The sequence below is a fragment of the Moschus berezovskii genome, chromosome 2 (genome assembly GCF_049115385.1).
Source record: "Moschus berezovskii isolate FMDL1 chromosome 2, NW_MosBer_1.0, whole genome shotgun sequence".
NCBI classification, from domain to species: domain Eukaryota; kingdom Metazoa; phylum Chordata; class Mammalia; order Artiodactyla; family Moschidae; genus Moschus; species Moschus berezovskii.
The window spans coordinates 132,525,700-132,545,318 of NC_142461.1; the positions used below are offsets into that span (position 1 = coordinate 132,525,700).

A 19,619-nucleotide genomic window follows, 5' to 3' on the forward strand; every position below is an offset into this window, starting at 1 on the left:
TCCTTGCAGTACAAGGGACTCTCAAGAGTCTTCTCTGTGTAAATGAGACATGGAGCTGGATTGCCAGGGACCATGGAGGATTGCTGCCCAGATCGTTGGACCCCATACTTCTAAAATCAGAAAGTATAAAACTTCAGCTATTAGATCTAAATGATAAATTACAGAAAGACGCTCAGTAGGTAAAAAGTAAAAAGAGAATTTTAAAGTTTTAGAGCCGGGGTTTTATTTTAGTTTTTGTATCTTTTAAAACCAGAATGATAATTGCATTAACTATGTAAATGTCAGTATCTTGTGTTTCTCAGCTACATTCACATTATGAATCCTATTTTGCAGTCAGACATACTGTTTTTACTAAAAAGCAAGCAAACAAAAAAGCTAAAAAAATCTAATACTTATTTTTGTAATTACAAGATAAAATTTAAGAACTCATTTTCTAAATTTATTATCAGTATTAAGTATGCTAAAAAACTGAAGATTTTTCATTTAATCTGTACTTCTGAATAATGACAAATCATTTATAATTTATTGTTGCTCCAGGTACAGTGAGTCTTACATACACATCTAAATCTTCATATTAACACAGTTCAATGATATTGGGTTGATTTACATCATTATTTTTAGAAACTGGTGTTTATAGTATACAGATTAATATTTTTCAAAAATTGAGTTGGGTCGCCAGGCAAAAGTGTTCTTCTTCACCAGCTCTAGCATCATCTTAATGTTGTCAAGATTCTCATAGCATTTTATGTAGATTTTTCCAGATTTGGAAAGCCCCTTTTGGAGAACTCAGGTCAACATTTTATAACATTTGCCTATAATTTTTATTGACTCTGAGAGAATTTCATTTAAAGTGAAATTTTTGTGATGAAATTTTCATTTAACATTAATAAAATTAATTATATCAATGAATAGTTACTGTATAATGACGTACATTTTTCTCATTTTAAAGATGTCAGTATCATTCCAAACAGGGGCATCTCTGATTCCTGGATAAAGTGTATTTCAGAAGCATTTGTTTTGTATTTATCCTTCCAATTTGTATTACAGGGTCCTCCTGGCCCACCCGGACCCCCTGGCACATCTGGTCATCCTGGTGCTCCTGTAAGTATAGCCAATAGTGGTGATTTCTTTTTCATGTATATTACATGAATCAAGTTAATACAGATCTTGCTGTAATTTTGCCATTCCAGCAGACATAATCCCAGTTAAGTACAGAAGTAGCATCAAAAACTATCATTCCTTCAAAGATGGAATTTCATGCTTAGTTCCTCTCCACCAACAACTATTAGCACTTAAGACCTTGGTAAAATTAAATCATATTTTTAATTTGCATGTCATATGACTTCAAATCTGAAACAATGCAGTTTCAATATAATTGTGTAAAATGGAAAAAATGAACTATTCTGACCTGAAAATTTTTGGTTTCCATCTTTACAAACTGGAATAAAATTCACTGACTACATTCACAATTTCTGATTTCATACTATCTTCAAGATGTACATGAATCACATGAAATTAAGTTAGTTTAAAAATATTTACATATTACTCTATTCACTAGGGCTCTCCAGGATACCAAGGTCCCCCCGGTGAACCTGGGCAAGCTGGTCCTGCAGTAAGTAACATTTATATCTATATTTAACAAATTGACAGTTTTAGATAGAAACCACCTTTACATTATAAAACGTAACCTACAAAATATTTATCAAATTTATTTAAAATATTAAACTGTACTTTTACGATTGTTGAACTGGTTCCAAAGATCTTTTGGACTCAGTCATTTTGATATCTTAGAGACACTACTTTAATCTAGGAATTTCTTGGCTAATTAGCCACCACAACAGTCCACTTCCTAGTATGAATACCAATCATCCTTCTGTTAAATATAGATTAATTCTCCTAATGCAACTCAGTTCACCTGCATGTCTACTCTTTTGAAATATAATTTTTAAACTTAATTTTGTTGAAATATGCATACTGTAAAAGTCCACCAAGAAAACATGCTGTGTAAATAAGATGAAGTCAATTTAAATTAATATTTCAAAATACCTATATATTTAAAAGTTCAATATCTCAAAAAATGTAGACGTGTATTTGGGTTTTATATATATATATATATAATGTGTCTTATATGTATATATAAAATACTGATACATGGTACTTTTAATTTTCATTAAAAATAAGTTTAATAAACAATAATAATTGGATTTAATATAGGTAACCTATTAACTCAAGGTGTCATTTTCATATTGAGACACATTGAGAGTATTTTCTAAAAGGATTTTTTTTCTAGGAATACACCTAAATATAATAATAAATTGATTGTAACAGAAAGATCTACAGATATATTTGTTTTTTATTTCCTTTTTTCAGGGTCCTCCAGGACCTCCTGGTGCTATAGGTCCATCTGGCCCTGCTGGAAAAGATGTAAGTTTTTAATAAATGCATGGTGCAGTTCAAGCTGAAATATTCTAAATAATATATCCCATGTTCTAGAATCTCAAAGAAAAATCTTACTCCAAAATTTGTTGATATCTTAATAACATTTAAGCTCATGTTAATCTCCGAATATCTATGCTCTATTTGTATAGGTATATATACCATTTTTAAAATTCAAAACTAACAAAACTCCTCATCCAATGAATACATCACTTAACTAGAGATGTTTCTTCTCTCTGCCTCTTGTAACAAAGAAATTGATATCAGAGTTTATGAATTTGAAAATTTTAAAAACACCATTAATATTATTCTATTCTCTTTTTACATTTAATTTCCAATGGCAAATTCTTCCCACTGGATTGAGAGTTGGTCATAATATGTGTTTGGCGTGATGTCTGAATTTTTAATAAGTTTATGTCAAGGTGGGCAAAACATTTATTCCTTTTGCTGAGGAAGCTTTTCTCACAACCATATATTTAGCCTAGCCGTGGTCATGAATCCTCAGTGAGAGAAATACAAACTAATCAGATCAATAACTGGCTGTAGTGAGTTTTCTCTTACACAAGCTCCTGTATATTCTTTTCTTCTCCAACTAGGGGGAATCAGGAAGACCCGGACGACCTGGAGAGCGAGGATTGCCTGGCCCTCCTGTAAGTCTTCAGTATAGGATGAGTTGGTTGAAGTAATCACAATGGTCTTAAGTTGAAATTGTATGATTAAATTATACTTTTAAATAGAAGGCATTTTACTACTGGATTGTGAGTCTATTTGAAAATTCATTAATATCTTTTTTATTCCTTTTTTGTAGGGTATGAAAGGCCCAGCTGGTATGCCTGGATTCCCTGGGATGAAAGGACACAGAGTAAGTACAGTTTCTAAATTAACTCTTAAATTGTTCCATTTGGCTATGCTTATTTACCTAGCGAACTTTATTGGCAATTGAGTGTGTGCCAAAAATGACTGATTCCAACTAGTAGTTTGGTTGGTTGTTTTTTTTCCATTTTCTAAAGCTATCATCTTTGTTGACCAAATCAACTACTTATTTTATATAAAGCAATAATGCTGAATTTAAGTACATGGAAAATATTTGTAAAAGAATAAGTTTCTCATCGCCACTGTTAGAAAAGATGAAAATAAATTATTGATAACTATACTTGACTTAGTCAATATGATTTACAGATCAAATGACTTTATTCTATGCAAAATATTAGGTAGAGTCAAACAACTAGACAGAAAATCTATCAACTTCATAGAAATAAAATTTATGATATAGATATTTGCTACTCTACAGTGAAGGCAACTTCCTAACTGGACTAAATTGTACTTTCTAATTAGATCACATATTTTTGCTGGAAAATTAATGTCACAGTTCTTCAGTGCACTTAACAGAGTTTTAAATCATTTATGTCATTGTTGAAAAGAGTGCTATGTGCTAAAGCTAGCTATAAAAATTTAATGTAAAGTTTTTAACTATCCTGAATTGTTAACAGGTCTTAATATTTTTACTACTTTTGTATATTTCGTAGGGCTTTGATGGACGAAATGGAGAAAAAGGCGAAACTGGTGCTCCTGGATTAAAGGTAAATCACAACAAACTCACACTTTGATAAATAAATTTATTTAAATGTTATAGCTATATTTAAGGTTTATATTTTAGGGTTTGGATTTTTCTAAAACCTACCTGAGTTTTGCATTTTAGGAGCTAAATAATAGTGAGATATAACTGAGATGTTCTGTTAAAGCTTCCATGAAAGCTGATAACTTAAACTGTCTAGATTAGAAATGACTAAGTATCCCCAAGTAACACATTGACTTATTCTGTTTAGTCTTCAAGATTTTTAAATGCAAAAATTGAGATTTACAGTATATAAGATTGTTTTAAAATTTGATATTGCTTAATGTATCTTTTTGTTCAGTTGCATATGTTTTTTATAATATACTGTGTTGAAAAAATTATAAATTTTTTTCCTGTTACACAAAATGGTGACATATTTTACATGTTTCTAGGGGGAAAATGGCCTTCCAGGTGAAAATGGAGCTCCTGGACCCATGGTAATTATGTTTCTTATCATACAATTTTCAGCTTTACTATTAACATCCATCTAATGCAGAACTTGCCTCACTGCTTACCCAGCCATTCTTACACATGTCTAGTTGAAAGTAAGACCACATTTCTAATTTCATTCTCTAGGGTCCAAGAGGGGCTCCTGGTGAGAGAGGACGGCCAGGACTTCCTGGAGCCGCAGTGAGTATTCCTCTGACATTACACAATTGCAATTCAAGTCACAGATAAACATCTCGGTCAGTTTTCAGCCTGTGACAATCTGAAAAATGTTTTTTATAAAGTTGCACTTAAAGACATCTCCATAATTATCAATAATTATAAGCAAACAAATACGCATTTTATAGTTATTATCTCATGAGGATTTTTTAATGTATTAACTTGCATTCAGTTCTTAAAACACAGAATCCAATTTTTCTATATCAGATCATTGCTGTACATATCAGAATTTTTAACAATTTGCCTTTAAAAGTATATCATTAAGCAGATTTTAATACACTAGAAGAAAAGTCAACTCAGTTGCGTCAGACTTTTAGTTAAAATATCACTTCACTTGTGAGCAGTCTTTCAGAAAGAGGAAGATATTTGAGACCAAATTCTCTTTTTAGGGGTCTCGAGGTAATGATGGAGCTCGAGGAAGTGATGGACAACCGGTAAGTAACTTTTTGTCAAACCCTGATGTGTTTAGTGTAATGAGAGATTATAGGATTGTGGAATATTGGAATAATATGGATTGTAAACCTAAAACTCAACATTGTTCATAAATATCTGATTCCAACTGACACTAATCCCATAAACAAAATCTAGAAACTATTAATCTAAAAACTCTAAGTACATAAAGAAAATTCTGATACTCCTTATTGTACTTGGCCAGTTGCTAACATCTGTATGGTGCTTAACAATGTTAGTTAAGGGCTAATATTGGATATGGGACAATTAAAAGATTTTTGCAAAGATAGATAATAATGCTATCTCTATTTTACAAATGATATTTCAAGGCTAAGCAACCTATACAAAGTTACAGAATTCATGGCATAAATGGTGGGGAATGGGGCAATCCAAATTTTCATTTTATTCTGCCATATTGTTTCTCCACAAAATGGTCATCTCGGATGATAATACTGTTTTTATCTGTACAGTTTTCCTCTGTATTGTGTATGTACCCATTCATTTTTCCCAGCGGTATGAGTTTTCCTTTACTTAAGAGATCTTGAAATTTTTTTTTTCATTTTTTAGGGCCCCCCTGGTCCCCCTGGAACTGCAGGATTCCCTGGTTCCCCTGGTGCTAAGGTAGGCATGTATTTCCATAGAAGAATGTAAAATATATCCTGACGACTTCAGAAAATCTTTGGATTGCTTCTTGAAAATGATTCTTTAATAGTCAAGTGGATTTCTTTGACTTATATGGATGTTTGAAGCCCTGTCCTTGACTCCAAATGGGATGTTATCTCTGACTTTCAGTATTCTGATCTCTTCCGATGTCTTTTCTTTTATCCCAATGTCTTTCTGTGAACAGAGATAACATAGTTACATACATAGTTATGATTTTTTTCTGCCTTTATAATTAATGACACTTCACTTTAATTTTCATACTACTCCAGCCTTTGGGAGATGGATTTAAGCAGGACTGAATAATAAACTAGCTAAGAGATTAGAAGTGGAAAGGGAGACTGACTACTAAGAGTTTTATCTCTTAGGGTGAAGTTGGACCTGCAGGATCTCCTGGTTCAAGCGGCCCCCCTGGACAAAGAGGAGAACCTGGACCTCAGGGACATGCTGGTGCTCCAGGTCCCCCTGTAAGTACCAAAAACTACTGAGAGGAAAAGTGTTGCTACACTTCACTTCTTGAAAGCATATGTTTTAATGTTGCTGTCAATTAAAGTGACTTTCTTGGAAAAAAAAATGTTGCTTAGTGCTCTGCAATGCCTCTACTAAGATAAATATTGATTTGATTGTACTGAAATTAATTTTGAGGTCTGTGCTTTTCTAGAATTTGTGAATGTTGTGGTTGTATGACACCGAGTGCAGTAGAGGATGAATAGCTATCTGACACTTTGAAGACTATACCCCAAACGAATCACCAATCAGAAAAATTCAGAGAACAAAACAAGACCAAAAAAAAAAAAAACCTCTTCTCTTTATGTACTTATTTAATAATTCAGTCCAAGTGCATATTATCTTTAATTTATTCAGATAATGATCATTTTTTGCTACTTTTTATGTGTTGCCCTGTAGTTGGAGGAATCACCTAATCTCTATAAAGCACAACATGTGTGCATGCTAAGTCGCTTCAGTCATGTCCAACTCTTTGTGACTCCATGGACTATAGCCACCAGGCACCTATGTCCGTGGGATTCTCTAGGCAAGAATACTGGAGTGGGTCTTCATTTTCCAATAAAGCACAGCACCCATCAGTAAATTTATTTTACAGTTTATATAAGCAACTTCAAATGTAGGTGCACTGTTGGCATTATTATGAATATGCTTTTTTCCCCCTCTAGGGGCCTCCTGGGAGTAGTGGTAGTCCTGGTGGCAAAGGTGAAATGGTAAGATGTCCCCACAACTCACCCTCATCCCAGTCACACACGCATTATTGGCTTCCTTTGTATTTAGCATGATAAGATATGTAAGTTGGTTATTTAGAAAAGAAAGTTCAAGTCTGTCTCATGTTAATGTCCTTGGATTGTTTCTAGGGGCCTGCTGGCATTCCTGGAGCTCCTGGGCTGTTAGGAGCCCGTGGTCCTCCAGGGCCACCTGGCACCAATGGTGCTCCCGGGCAACGAGGTGCTGCAGTAAGTTGTTTGTTGGTTTTCCTTCATTGTCTGAAAGGTGTGGCTTATTTCTCACAATAAAAATAACAGGCTCTTTGTTCTTATTCCATTGAATTTATGTTGATTTCATTGTTTTTGTCACTGAATCAGATGTGACTGGTGATGATTTTGTTAGTCTATTCTCTCTGTTTATTAAGCCACAATTATGTTCCATTTAGGGTGAACCCGGTAAGAATGGAGCCAAAGGAGAGCCAGGACCACGTGGGGAACGCGTAAGTATCACCTCAGCAGATTCAGTTATTTCTTAGAAATATAGAACATAGTTAAGAACTAAGCAAATACTAAAAAGTATTTGAAGTTCAGTCATTATTTCTGTCATTTCACAGGGAGAAGCTGGTTCTCCAGGTATCCCAGGACCTAAGGGTGAAGATGGCAAAGACGGTTCTCCTGGAGAACCTGGTGCAAATGGACTTCCTGGAGCTGCAGGAGAAAGGGTATGTCTCCCATGGGCATGGAAAAGGAAAACAATCATAGAACTTCACCTTCATGGTGAGGCAACTGTGTTTATCCTTAATCTGAGTAGTACTCAATCCCAAAGATTATTTTAAAGCATCTCATACTATGAGAATTATGAAAAAGTTTTCACATTTTGGACTTAAATATTTACCTTTCACTCTTTCCAGGGTGTGCCTGGATTCCGAGGACCTGCTGGAGCAAATGGCCTTCCAGGAGAAAAGGTATAGAACATTAGTTTCAATTTTCAGAAATGCTTGTGCTATATAGAGATACATTCTTCCAAACAGTTTTCCATTAATTAAAACCTAAATATCTGAAAGAAATATATTGGAACTAAAAATAATAATAATGCCCAGTGTAAAACAATGATTCCAGCTCCTGTTCAGCCATTCTCCAAGCTTTGTAACTAACGTTACTCAACCTCTGTGAGAACTCTTTAACTTATCTTTCAACTAGGAATTATTTATATCAATATCATTGCAAGAATAAATTAAAGTGCCTGAAAGTTCTTTGAAAACTCTGAAGTGCAATATACATTGGATTTCATAACATCAAAGATATTTGATTTTGTATGCACCAAAATATATTGCTAAGCCCACTAAATATCAGTTCCTTCAGCATATGATGTTCATCAAAGTTACCTTATAATATTACCCAAGCTAATAGATAATGTGCTTTGTCGGCAATTCCCATCTCTCTTGAAGGGGCCAAAAGAAGTTCTCTAGCTGCAACCCCAGTACCATCAATATGCAGGTCAATGAAGGCTCTTTTACATACATGTTGGTTTATTTCACTACATAGGGTCCTCCTGGGGATCGTGGTGGCCCAGGCCCCGCAGGGCCCAGAGGAGTCGCTGGAGAACCTGGCCGAGATGGCCTCCCTGGAGGTCCAGGATTGAGGGTAAAGAGAAACGTTTGTTTGATCTACACTGTCATTTAGTAAGAGGAAAAGCAAATGAAGAGCGTTCAAAAATAACTTAAGTCAGACACTATGTTTTGTCAGATCAAATGAAACAAAATTATTTTACGAAAATTTAAGCTGGTATAGATTGAAGAACATAAAATAGAATGCTTCAGTAAGATATTTAAAGACAGAAAAATGTGTGTAAATATGAGCCTACATATGTCAGTGGAAATCTCAAAATTTTATAAATAGATTTTTGAGTGTTTTTTTTAATTATCATTTTTAAATCAGCTGACTGATGGAATTCTTCAATTTAGGGTATTCCCGGTAGCCCCGGAGGACCAGGCAGTGATGGAAAACCAGGGCCTCCTGTAAGTACATTTTCAACATCTCATTTTACAAGTCCAGAGAATGGTTAAATGCACAATTTGGAATAGCCTTCATGTATATTGTATAGTTTTAGTATGTACATTGCATATTGTATCAGAATTTTTGAAATTTCTGTTAATATAATTTTTTCTTATTAGGGAAGCCAAGGAGAGACTGGTCGACCCGGTCCTCCAGGTTCGCCTGGTCCACGAGGTCAGCCTGGCGTCATGGGCTTCCCTGGTCCCAAAGGAAATGATGTGAGTTCCTTCCTTCATTTCTTCAATAAATAGTTGATGGAACACCTTTTATTTTCCATATGGGGGTGCATATGGCCCCAAACTGACTTCCACTTCAAAGCACCGAAGAGTATATGAGAAAGAAGCCTCCCTCTACCATGTGAGAAGGGAGCTAACGTATTTTTTTCTGGAGTTCTGGGCAAAGAGCAGACAGTTAGGGAAGCCTAGTCTAGAAAGGAGTTTTCAGTTGGGGATATATACATGTGTGAGTAGGGGGCAGATCAAAGCACGAGAGAACACGAAATGAATGATTTCCTTTTGAGATTTAGTAAATACTGGCTACTTCTTTAGGGTGCTCCTGGAAAAAATGGAGAACGAGGTGGCCCTGGAGGTCCTGGCCCTCAGGTATGTAACTTTTATCCACTCATTTCCAGCCCTCTGACAGTATTCCCCAACCTTTTTGGACCCAGGGACCAGTTTCATGGAAGACAATTTTTTCCAAAGACCGAGGGAGAGGGGATGGTTTGGGGATGATTCAAACATATTGAATCTATTGTGCACTGTATTTCTACTATTATTACACAAGCTCCACCTCAGGTCATCAGGCATTAGATCCTGGAGGCTGAGGACACCTGTTGTATTAGAGGCATTTCTCTCCGACCCCATGACTTCTGTTTCCTTTATCTCTGCTTCCATAACTGCTTTTTTTTAGGGTCCTGCTGGAAAGAATGGAGAGACCGGACCTCAGGGTCCTCCAGGACCTACTGTAAGTTTCCTCGCATGAATTGTAAACAGAAGTGGATGGGAGTGGGCCTGAGGGAAGACTCTGGGAATTCTGCAGCCTCTGACACTATGTGGTTATAGTTCACCAAAGCAGTTATGAGGACTGAGTGAAGCTTGTGCTGTGTATGCCTTCCTTACACCACTTCCTCAGGCCAGACTCCGCCTTCCTTCATAGCAACTAACTTTTAAATTAAGCAATTGGCCTGATGAGATGAAAAACATGTGGACTAAATAGGAAAGGAAATTTTATAGTGAAGCATCTTGTTGTATGTTTTTACATAGGGTCCTTCTGGTGACAAAGGAGACACAGGACCCCCTGGGCCACAAGGATTACAAGTAAGAATTTGTTAATTAAATGTCATTGGGCCCCTATTTTTATTAGTAGTTTCCTTTGATAGCTATATTTGTTAAGTTAATCAACACTTCAATTTTTTTGTGACACTGAAAGATAATCAATCTTAAGCTTAAAATGTGTGCATCTGACTTCTACTTTGAAGTTCACATAATTCAGTATGCTTATATTTATTTTTATTGTAATTTAAATGTAATAGCTAAATTCATCTAATCATAATTCATTTTTATATACAACAACAGAAAGAACAGAGGGAGATGAACATAGGTTTCTAAGATATGAATATCACCTCTCTGTCACAGGATTTGAGGGCTGCAAATTTTCTACACCTAAAAAGACTGCTAGAACCATTTTTTGAATACTCTGCAGAAACATACTTACTGAAGAGAAGCTTTCCTATAATCAACGTTTGAAGTGATTATACAATACAAATATGATTCTTTATAGGGCTTGCCTGGAACTAGTGGTCCTCCAGGAGAAAACGGAAAACCTGGTGAACCTGTAAGTTGAATGTCATGAACTCAGAGCCAAAAGAATAAACAGTAATCATGTATAAATGATTAGCTTTCACATTTTCATGCCACGGTATCTGAGTTTTAACATTTAGTTTTGAAATGACAAATGTTGTTAGTTCATTAACAAAACAAAGAAAAATTATTCAATCATAACTATTCCATGAAAGGTTTGAATTTTATCTTAAAAGGACCTAAAGGAAGAGAATATAGCTCATGACTGGCTGAACTGAACAAGTCAAGTGTATATTTTGCTTATTTGTTTATATAACATACATTCTGATAGAAGCCTAATCATGCAATGTCATCACTCTCCTAGGGTCCAAAGGGTGAGGCTGGTGCACCTGGAATTCCAGGAGGCAAGGTAAATATTCCAACTTACTTTCTCATTTCTTCAGCATTTTTAATATATCAAACCAAAGCATCCTTTTATGGAAGCACAACATTGAAAATGATGAATACATTTAGGGTAATGCGAGACATTTCCAATACATTAAATTTGCATCATCTGGAAGATTAAATTTTCTGACATGAATAAACAGAGTCGCCTATGGACCTGAAATTTCAAAAGAAAACCATTCTAGTGCATTGCCTCTCTACAGGAAAATGGTTTTGAGAGAAAAACTTTGAAATTTTCCCCTCGTGATAAAATAATAATAATAGTCTCAAAGCTAGCTCATCAGGCCAGGTATAAAAATTCCTTTGCTTAGAGTAACTCATTTTAAGTTTCCATTTCTCACTCAATTGATCAAATGCAATTTGTAATTACTAAAAATTCCAGATTATTCAAAAGTTAAGAGCATTGTGGTCTGTATCAAAATAATACAATGTAGGATGTTTTTGTTTGGTTTTAAGCCTGAGTTTCCTAATGGGGATTTGCTATTTTCCTTCTACAGGGTGATTCTGGTGCTCCCGGTGAACGCGGACCTCCTGGAGCAGGAGGGCCCCCTGGACCTAGAGGTGGAGCTGGCCCCCCTGGTCCTGAAGGAGGAAAGGTAACTCCCCCACCCAATTCAATTCACTTAGACTTTACAAAATGCATTTCGTAACTTTCTTGTGACTTACGATTTCTCCTTTAACTTCAGGGTGCTGCTGGTCCCCCTGGGCCACCCGGTTCTGCTGGTACACCTGGTCTGCAAGGAATGCCTGGAGAACGAGGGGGTCCTGGAGGCCCCGGTCCAAAGGGTGACAAGGTATCAACCTATTTTCTGTTAATTATGTAAAAAGACAGGCTTTTTTGGTTAAAGAAAGGCAACATTACAGGAACGTAATCCATTTCTAGAGAAACTTTTTAATCGGAACCCCTACGATACATTGCAGTGAATCTTGAGGGTTGCTCCTGTTTCTGTCATGGTTTCATTGGCGACACCTCTAATCTGATGCCATTGTTTTCTCTTTGACAGGGTGAGCCTGGCACTTCAGGTGCCGATGGTGCTCCAGGGAAAGATGGTCCAAGGGTGAGTACTCAAATTGGGCAGAAGCAAAATTTATCTTTATGTAGTATGGACCAGCTCTTCACCTCAACTTATTTTCTCCAAAAACTCCTCATGATAAGTTAGATCACACTTTGCCACCTTCAGGGCATTAAAAAGAACTAAATGACATGATTGTTAAAATTCCTGATTTCTGTCACTAACAGTTCAACAATGACCTGAGAATGGAAAAATCTCAAAAGTATGGTAAATATTACAAGCTAAAGTCATAGTAATTCACTAAAATCCAAGATAATCAATACTGCTCATGGAGGAATTTTTTCATTTAAAAAAAGCATTGAAATTCCATGGTGTATTCATACCATGGAATACTACTTAGCAATAAAAAGGAATGAACCGTTGATACATGCAACAAGGTATACAGACACCAAGGATATCATGCTGAGTGTTAAAAGCCAATCTCGAAAGGAATCCATGATTCCATTCATGACACATTTGAGATATGGAAAAGCTTTATGGTTGCCAGAAGTTAGGAATTGGGGAGAGGGAGATGGATATAACTATAAAGAAATGACATAAGGGGGTCTTTTATAGTAATTGGATATTGGAATATCTTGATTGTGATGGTGGTCATGTAAGGTTATGCAAAATAAAATTGTATTAAAAATTACATACACACATACACACAAAAATAAGTGCATGTGTAACTAACTGGTGCAATCTTAAAAACTCTATGGATTGTACAAATGTATGTTTCTTGGTTTTGATACTATACCATAGTTCTGTAAGATGCAATCCTGAGAGAGGCTGGGAGAAAGATGCACAGAATTTTCCTGTATATTTCTTTGCAACCTTCCATGAATCCATAAAACTATTTCAAAATAAAAGTTAAAAAAACACATTACAATCAATTCTGTTCACATTAGAGAACAGCTAGATATGACTGCAGCAAATAAACATGATAATTAAGCCATTAGATAGACATTGTCTTTACTGACGCTGCCTTAAACAAGTTCTTCACTTTTAACAGACTAGATGGGTAAACCATCATCCAATATTTTAAAATCTAATATTTTATTTATTTAATATAAATAAACCTTATTATTTGAAAATTTTGATGTGAAAATTTTGATATGTGCAACAATACTTTGAGTGGTTAAATTAAATATTTTGAATTATTAAACAGTTAAATAAAGCAGTACACTTTAATTTTAAAAGATATGACTGTAAGATCTTACATCATGTCTTATTTATCTTCTGCAATAGAAAGAAAACTGAATCAATAAATTGCCACTGAATTATACAATCCATAGAATCTTGTATTTAGTAAACTGTGCAGTATTTGCACATTGAGTAAAGAGTATCTAATTCAAGCCATCAAGGAAACCACATTATCTAGCTTATTAGATGAACAATATCCATGTATATGCTTTTTGATTAATAAGGAAAATGATGCTGTTCATCTTCAATATTAAAGTATATTTCTATTTCTTAAGGGTCCCACTGGTCCCATTGGTCCTCCTGGCCCAGCTGGTCAACCTGGAGATAAGGTAACACTTAGCACTGCTTAGAACAGAAAATGTCTTTTGTTGTTGTTTGGTTGAGGACAATTATTTTTTTCTTTTTTAAGGGTGAAAGTGGTGCCCCTGGAGTTCCGGGTATAGCTGGTCCTCGTGGTGGCCCTGTAAGTGTTACAGACATTTTAACATCATTTTAGCCCCACACAGGCAGCAGCTTCCTGTGCTTCCCTCTTTAGCAATTCTGTCCATGGCCCTAGTCTCAATGGTGGGATACTACCTGTTAGCATCATATGACACGCAAGGCAAGGTTCAAGTTTTTAAAGCTAAGATTCACAAGAGACTGTATACCATTTCAAATCTTGCCATCTTTCCTAAGTAATTCTGGAAAAAAATATAAAAGTTGCATAAGTAATAATATGCATTTGTAAAAGAGTATTTCTTAAAACCGTAGGATCTTTGCCTGAGGCTACTTAGATCTAAAATTCTCTGCCTTCAGGGCTTGCAGACTCAGGAGAGATATTTAGTAAATGTTTTTAATTAACTAATTGAATGATTTCTCAACACTTTAACCTTATTTTTATTTTTTAAAATCCTTGCATTTTTAGAAGTTATACAATTAAATTTTTAAAATACTTCAAAATTCTCAAATTATTTTTCTTACAAATAATAGCACAGCCAGAGGCAGAGGAATCAATGGTTCTGGTGCTACTTCGAATTTTATTGAAAAATGGAGAGGTCGTTAGAGGTTAAGCTCTGTGAGCGTTGCACACTAATATTATCTTTCCTTAGCTTAAAGGAAAAGATAAGATTATGTAGAGGATGACATGTGCTCCCAATAGGAAGATATTTCACTGTGACTAATGAGGATATTTTTCACTTAAGGGTGAGAGAGGCGAACAGGGCCCACCAGGACCTGCTGGCTTCCCTGGTGCTCCTGTAAGTATGATCATTAAAACATGCATGCCACATAGCCCAGAATCACTATCTCACTAAAAAATAGTAGGAGGATAAGTCAAGTCTGAATCCTAGTCTATCTCAGCCACTCATTCCCTATGAGGGTTCACTTATCCACCTCCTTATTTTTTTTAAACTTTATTCTTACTGTTTAAAAGATGGATACATAAACACCTGGCCTGCCTTTACTCCAGATTAATGAGACTCACACAATCGCCTAGACTTAAAGCACTCTGAAAGTTTTTATTAAAGTTCTTCCATTTTTAAATGGTACTAAATAAAATTTCCTCTAAACCCCATCTTTCTCAAATGCATTTATTGGTGCTTGCTTTGAAATGCACCATCCTTCGAGAGAAGTTCTCCCTTATGAAAAATAACGTAAATCGTACCACTTTCTTAACAATACTCTTTTTACTTTCTGGTGGCTTCATGTGGGGTGCCGGACCTTAGTTCCCCAACCAAGGATCAAACTCATGCCACCTGAGGTGGAAGCATGGAGTCTTAACCACAGGACCACCAGGGAAATCTTTATCATGGAAGCATTTTCATTGACTTTGTTTCTTCCATGTCTTCAGAGACTTTTCCAATTTTATTTCAACATCTAAATATATCCATGGTTATGTATAAAAAGATAACTAATAAGAATTTACTGTATAGCACAGGGAAATCTACTCAATGCTCTTTGGTTACCTAAATGGGAAGAAAATCCAAAAGAGAAGAGATACATGTATACATGTGGCTGATTCACTTTGCTGTACAGCAGAAACTAACACAACATTGTAAAGCAACTATACACCAATAAAAATTAATTTAAAAATTAAAAATAGATTAAAAATATCTCTCTGCAGGAAGAATTCTATTTTCTGAAGAAAAAAAAAAGGATAAGCCCAGTGCATCGTGAAGGGTGCCAGCTCACAGGCTGTTTTTGTTTCTGAATGCAGGGCCAGAACGGTGAGCCTGGTGCTAAAGGAGAAAGAGGCTCTCCTGGTGAGAAAGGTGAAGGAGGCCCTCCTGGAGCCGCAGGACCCCCCGGAGGTTCCGGGCCTGCTGTAAGTATCTCTCTTTCTCTAAGACTTCTAAAAGAAAGTACTTAGGTTTGTCGATAATTTAATATTTCACACCGAGAGAGCTTGTCACGGTGACAAGAATACAGTTTTCATAGGAATACAGTTCTGAGTTTGAGGCTTCGCTCCAACAATCTAGTTACCTCCTTCAAGTTATTTTCATGTCCTCAGAGAGTTACTATTTTTGTGTTTTGATGTAGGTTCTCATTTCTGTTGTAGTGTTTTCCCCCAGTTTTATTAAGATAAAATTTACATATAACATTGCATTGTATAAGTTTAAAGTGTATAAGTTTATATGTATAAAACTGACATATAGCATTGCATTGTATAAGTTTAAAGTACAACATAATGATGTATGTGTTGTGAGATGATTATCATAATAAGTAGAGTTACTGATTTTTCAAAGGCTTAAAGCTAATCCCAGATTTTGATTTTGATACTATTCCTATCAACCATTTCCATCTCCATTCCATACAGGGTCCCCCGGGCCCCCCAGGTGTCAAAGGTGAACGTGGAAGTCCTGGTGGTCCTGTAAGTAATGATCTTCTTAACTATTACTGAAAAGCATTAATTAATATCAATCTGTATAAAAACTGCTTTGAAAGCCCTAGTTTCCTATAGAGAGTAGAAAATTATGATCACTTATTCATGTGTGAGTTATATGTACATTCCAGGAGGAAAAAACAAAACATAAATCTCAGAATAGAATGCAGTTCCTACCACATTTCTTACATTTCATATGTGTTTTAGTAGTTAATTATTTGTTCTCCTTGACTTTTGACATTCAAAAGTATATGTATCATTTCGCAGGGTGCTGCTGGCTTCCCTGGTGGCCGTGGTCCTCCTGGTCCTCCTGGCAATAATGTAAGCACTTTTAAAAATAATTTTAAGCCATATATTCCATAAAAAGTACTCGTATATGCTTAGGGTGAGAAACTTATCCACTGCAACTTCTCTTTCTATTAAATCCCATATAAAATTATTTGAATCCAGGTGAAAGAGGGAAGAAAAAATGTACTATTTTATTATAAAATATTGAAATATCAAACATTTCTTTGTAGGGTAACCCAGGCCCCCCAGGCTCCAGCGGTGCTCCAGGCAAAGATGGTCCCCCAGGTCCAGCTGGTAGTAATGGTGCTCCTGGCAGCCCCGGGATCTCTGGACCAAAGGGTGATGCTGGTCAACCAGGTGAGAGGGGAGCACCTGGCCCCCAGGGCCCTCCGGTGAGTGCTTTCTTTGCTCTATTGATTAATAACAGTTTTATTTTCAATCACAAATCAATAGAGGAAAGCATAGTCACATAAAGAGTAACCAAGATTTCATTATCCATTACAACAGGGAGCTCCAGGCCCACTCGGAATTGCAGGACTTACTGGAGCACGAGGTCTTGCAGGCCCACCAGGCATGCCAGGTGCTAGGGGGAGCCCCGGCCCACAGGGCATCAAGGTGAGTGTAGCTATCTTTCACTGGACCAATGCTTTCTTTATGAAGTCTGATAGTCTGTAGACATCACATGACCGTAGCAAGTATGTAATGAACAAGTTTTCCTGTAATTAGATGTAAATTCTAGATATTTTCAGTTTCAGGAAGCATGCATATTATTAAAAGGCTCTGGAATCCAAAAACAATGCACATCATAGACCAACTGTGAACACCAACACAAATAGATTGATATCACAGGAAATATCTTGTCATCTCAAATACCTCTGTTAGGAAGCTTGTCAGCATTCTTCCATTTGCTGACTGTCAGTCTGGAAGGGGAAAATAATCTCAGCTTGTAGACCTGTGATTCCTGTAATTGATACCAATTATCCATCAACTCAATTCATTTTATTATCCTGACTTTCTTTCACTGATACTTCTGTAACATCCTAGCGCTTAGCATCTTAAATATCCATTTAGCAAATAGGGTAGTAAAATTATATTTTATTAGGGCTCACATTTTGACACTTTAAGCACCCTTTTAAACTGAAAGTCATATAATATTGTAGTGAAATTACACTATAACATTTAAGTCTATTTGATTTATGTGAACATATCCAATAAATGTATATTCTTTAAATAGAACCAAACATTCGATATAACCTAATTCTAATGGGCACCATAAACCTGTGGCTTCATGATGATTAATCATTATTTTTTTCTTACAATAGCCATGTCTACTTAGGCACCTCATATTAGGATGTATTCTAATATGATAATCAATGTAATTACTCAGGCATTGGACAAGTTAGAAAATACAAGGAGTTTGTTCCCCAAAGCATTTTTCCTCTGGCAGGGATAGTTTTAGGAACAAAAACAATAAGAATTGAATAATACAAGTTCGTACCTGGGAAATAAAGACATCTAAAAGTATCATAGTAATTGATTTCCTGGAAAGAAATATGAATTTCTTTTATTTCTTTGTGCACAGGGTGAAAATGGTAAACCAGGACCTAGTGGTCAGAATGGAGAGCGTGGTCCTCCTGGCCCCCAGGGTCTTCCTGGCCTGGCTGGTGCAGCTGGTGAACCTGGAAGAGATGTAAGTACTAGTTCTCAGAAAAGATCCAGTGATGCACGTTGTTTTTGTTCAGTCACTAAGTCATGTTTGACTCTGAGACCCCATGGACTGCAGCACGCCAGGCTTCCCTGTCCTTCACCATCTCCTGGAGTTTTCTCAAATTCATGTCCATTGAGTCAGTAATGTGATTCAATCATCTCATCCTCTGTCATCGCCTTCTCCTGCCTTCAGTAACTTATTTAAGCAAGGGTCAAATTGGCCTTCAGTTCAGTTCAGTTCCGTCGCTTAGTCGTGTCCGACTCTCTGCAACCCCATGAATCACAGCACGCCAGGCCTCCCTGTCCATCACCAACTCCCGGAGTTCACTCAAACTCATGTCCATCAAGTCGGTGATGCCATCCAGCCATCTCATTCTCTGTAGTCCCCTTCTCCTCCCGCCCCCAATCCCTCCCAGCATCAGAGTCTTTTCCAGTGAGTCAACTCTTCACATGAGGTGGCCAAAGTATTTACTTGGGTTTAAAAGTGAATATTGCCACATGTCAAAGTTCACCTTCTTTCTCTAGTAATAAATATTCTTTCTATTACAATTTATTACAACACAGCCTTAACTGTTCATGTTCATTAATATTTACACAGTGAATGATCATTAATGGAGAAGGATATGCTTTTTAGCTAAATAAACAAAAGAGTTGGGGATGGGGAGAGCCCCAGTTTACAGCATTGCTCCTAGGTGAAAATATTCTGCATATTATCTGCGACTAGTCCTTTCTTAAATTGTAGATTTTCATTATCCGCTTAAATTACTGTGTGTCGAGCTTTTATGTCTTACCTCTCTCCTAAGAACCCTTTTTAGTTTCCTAGTCACTTCTCTCTCTCACCCTGTGAGACTATAGTACAACGGGTGTACTGCATCTCCATGTAGGCATTGGCAACCCTTGCAGGGCCAAACCCATTGTCACATCTAAGATTTTTCAATCCCAGGAACCAATTTTTATTCTCTTTATGAATGATATTTTACCCATTGAGAATGCATGGCTTCAGTGGTATTTAAATAGTTCCAAAAATGTTGATTTCTTTTCTTATTTTTTTTCTTTAATCAGGGAAACCCTGGATCAGATGGTCTGCCAGGCCGAGATGGAGCTCCAGGTACCAAGGTATAACAAACATAAGTACAGTAAATTTTTTTTTAGGTTTTAATTATACCTTTT

The 19,619-nt window shown here is 36.1% G+C and overlaps 1 protein-coding gene across 1 annotated transcript in view; it reads left to right on the forward strand.

Annotated features, from left to right (window-relative positions):
• The window catches only part of COL3A1 (collagen type III alpha 1 chain), a 40,442-nt gene that overhangs the window by 14,271 nt on the left and 6,552 nt on the right, over positions 1–19,619 (forward strand). Inside the window, exons 6-42 of the mRNA XM_055397558.2 lie at positions 1,048–1,101; positions 1,559–1,612; positions 2,371–2,424; positions 3,033–3,086; positions 3,245–3,298; positions 3,963–4,016; positions 4,444–4,488; positions 4,628–4,681; positions 5,107–5,151; positions 5,735–5,788; positions 6,196–6,294; positions 7,000–7,044; positions 7,192–7,290; positions 7,488–7,541; positions 7,656–7,763; positions 7,953–8,006; positions 8,587–8,685; positions 9,006–9,059; positions 9,216–9,314; positions 9,645–9,698; positions 10,006–10,059; positions 10,359–10,412; positions 10,876–10,929; positions 11,260–11,304; positions 11,837–11,935; positions 12,026–12,133; positions 12,344–12,397; positions 13,870–13,923; positions 14,004–14,057; positions 14,776–14,829; positions 15,789–15,896; positions 16,389–16,442; positions 16,722–16,775; positions 16,973–17,134; positions 17,250–17,357; positions 18,325–18,432; positions 19,512–19,565. Of these exons, the coding sequence (XP_055253533.2) occupies positions 1,048–1,101; positions 1,559–1,612; positions 2,371–2,424; positions 3,033–3,086; positions 3,245–3,298; positions 3,963–4,016; positions 4,444–4,488; positions 4,628–4,681; positions 5,107–5,151; positions 5,735–5,788; positions 6,196–6,294; positions 7,000–7,044; positions 7,192–7,290; positions 7,488–7,541; positions 7,656–7,763; positions 7,953–8,006; positions 8,587–8,685; positions 9,006–9,059; positions 9,216–9,314; positions 9,645–9,698; positions 10,006–10,059; positions 10,359–10,412; positions 10,876–10,929; positions 11,260–11,304; positions 11,837–11,935; positions 12,026–12,133; positions 12,344–12,397; positions 13,870–13,923; positions 14,004–14,057; positions 14,776–14,829; positions 15,789–15,896; positions 16,389–16,442; positions 16,722–16,775; positions 16,973–17,134; positions 17,250–17,357; positions 18,325–18,432; positions 19,512–19,565 (2,565 nt within the window). The remainder of the gene's footprint in view (positions 1–1,047; positions 1,102–1,558; positions 1,613–2,370; positions 2,425–3,032; positions 3,087–3,244; positions 3,299–3,962; positions 4,017–4,443; positions 4,489–4,627; positions 4,682–5,106; positions 5,152–5,734; positions 5,789–6,195; positions 6,295–6,999; positions 7,045–7,191; positions 7,291–7,487; positions 7,542–7,655; positions 7,764–7,952; positions 8,007–8,586; positions 8,686–9,005; positions 9,060–9,215; positions 9,315–9,644; positions 9,699–10,005; positions 10,060–10,358; positions 10,413–10,875; positions 10,930–11,259; positions 11,305–11,836; positions 11,936–12,025; positions 12,134–12,343; positions 12,398–13,869; positions 13,924–14,003; positions 14,058–14,775; positions 14,830–15,788; positions 15,897–16,388; positions 16,443–16,721; positions 16,776–16,972; positions 17,135–17,249; positions 17,358–18,324; positions 18,433–19,511; positions 19,566–19,619) is intronic.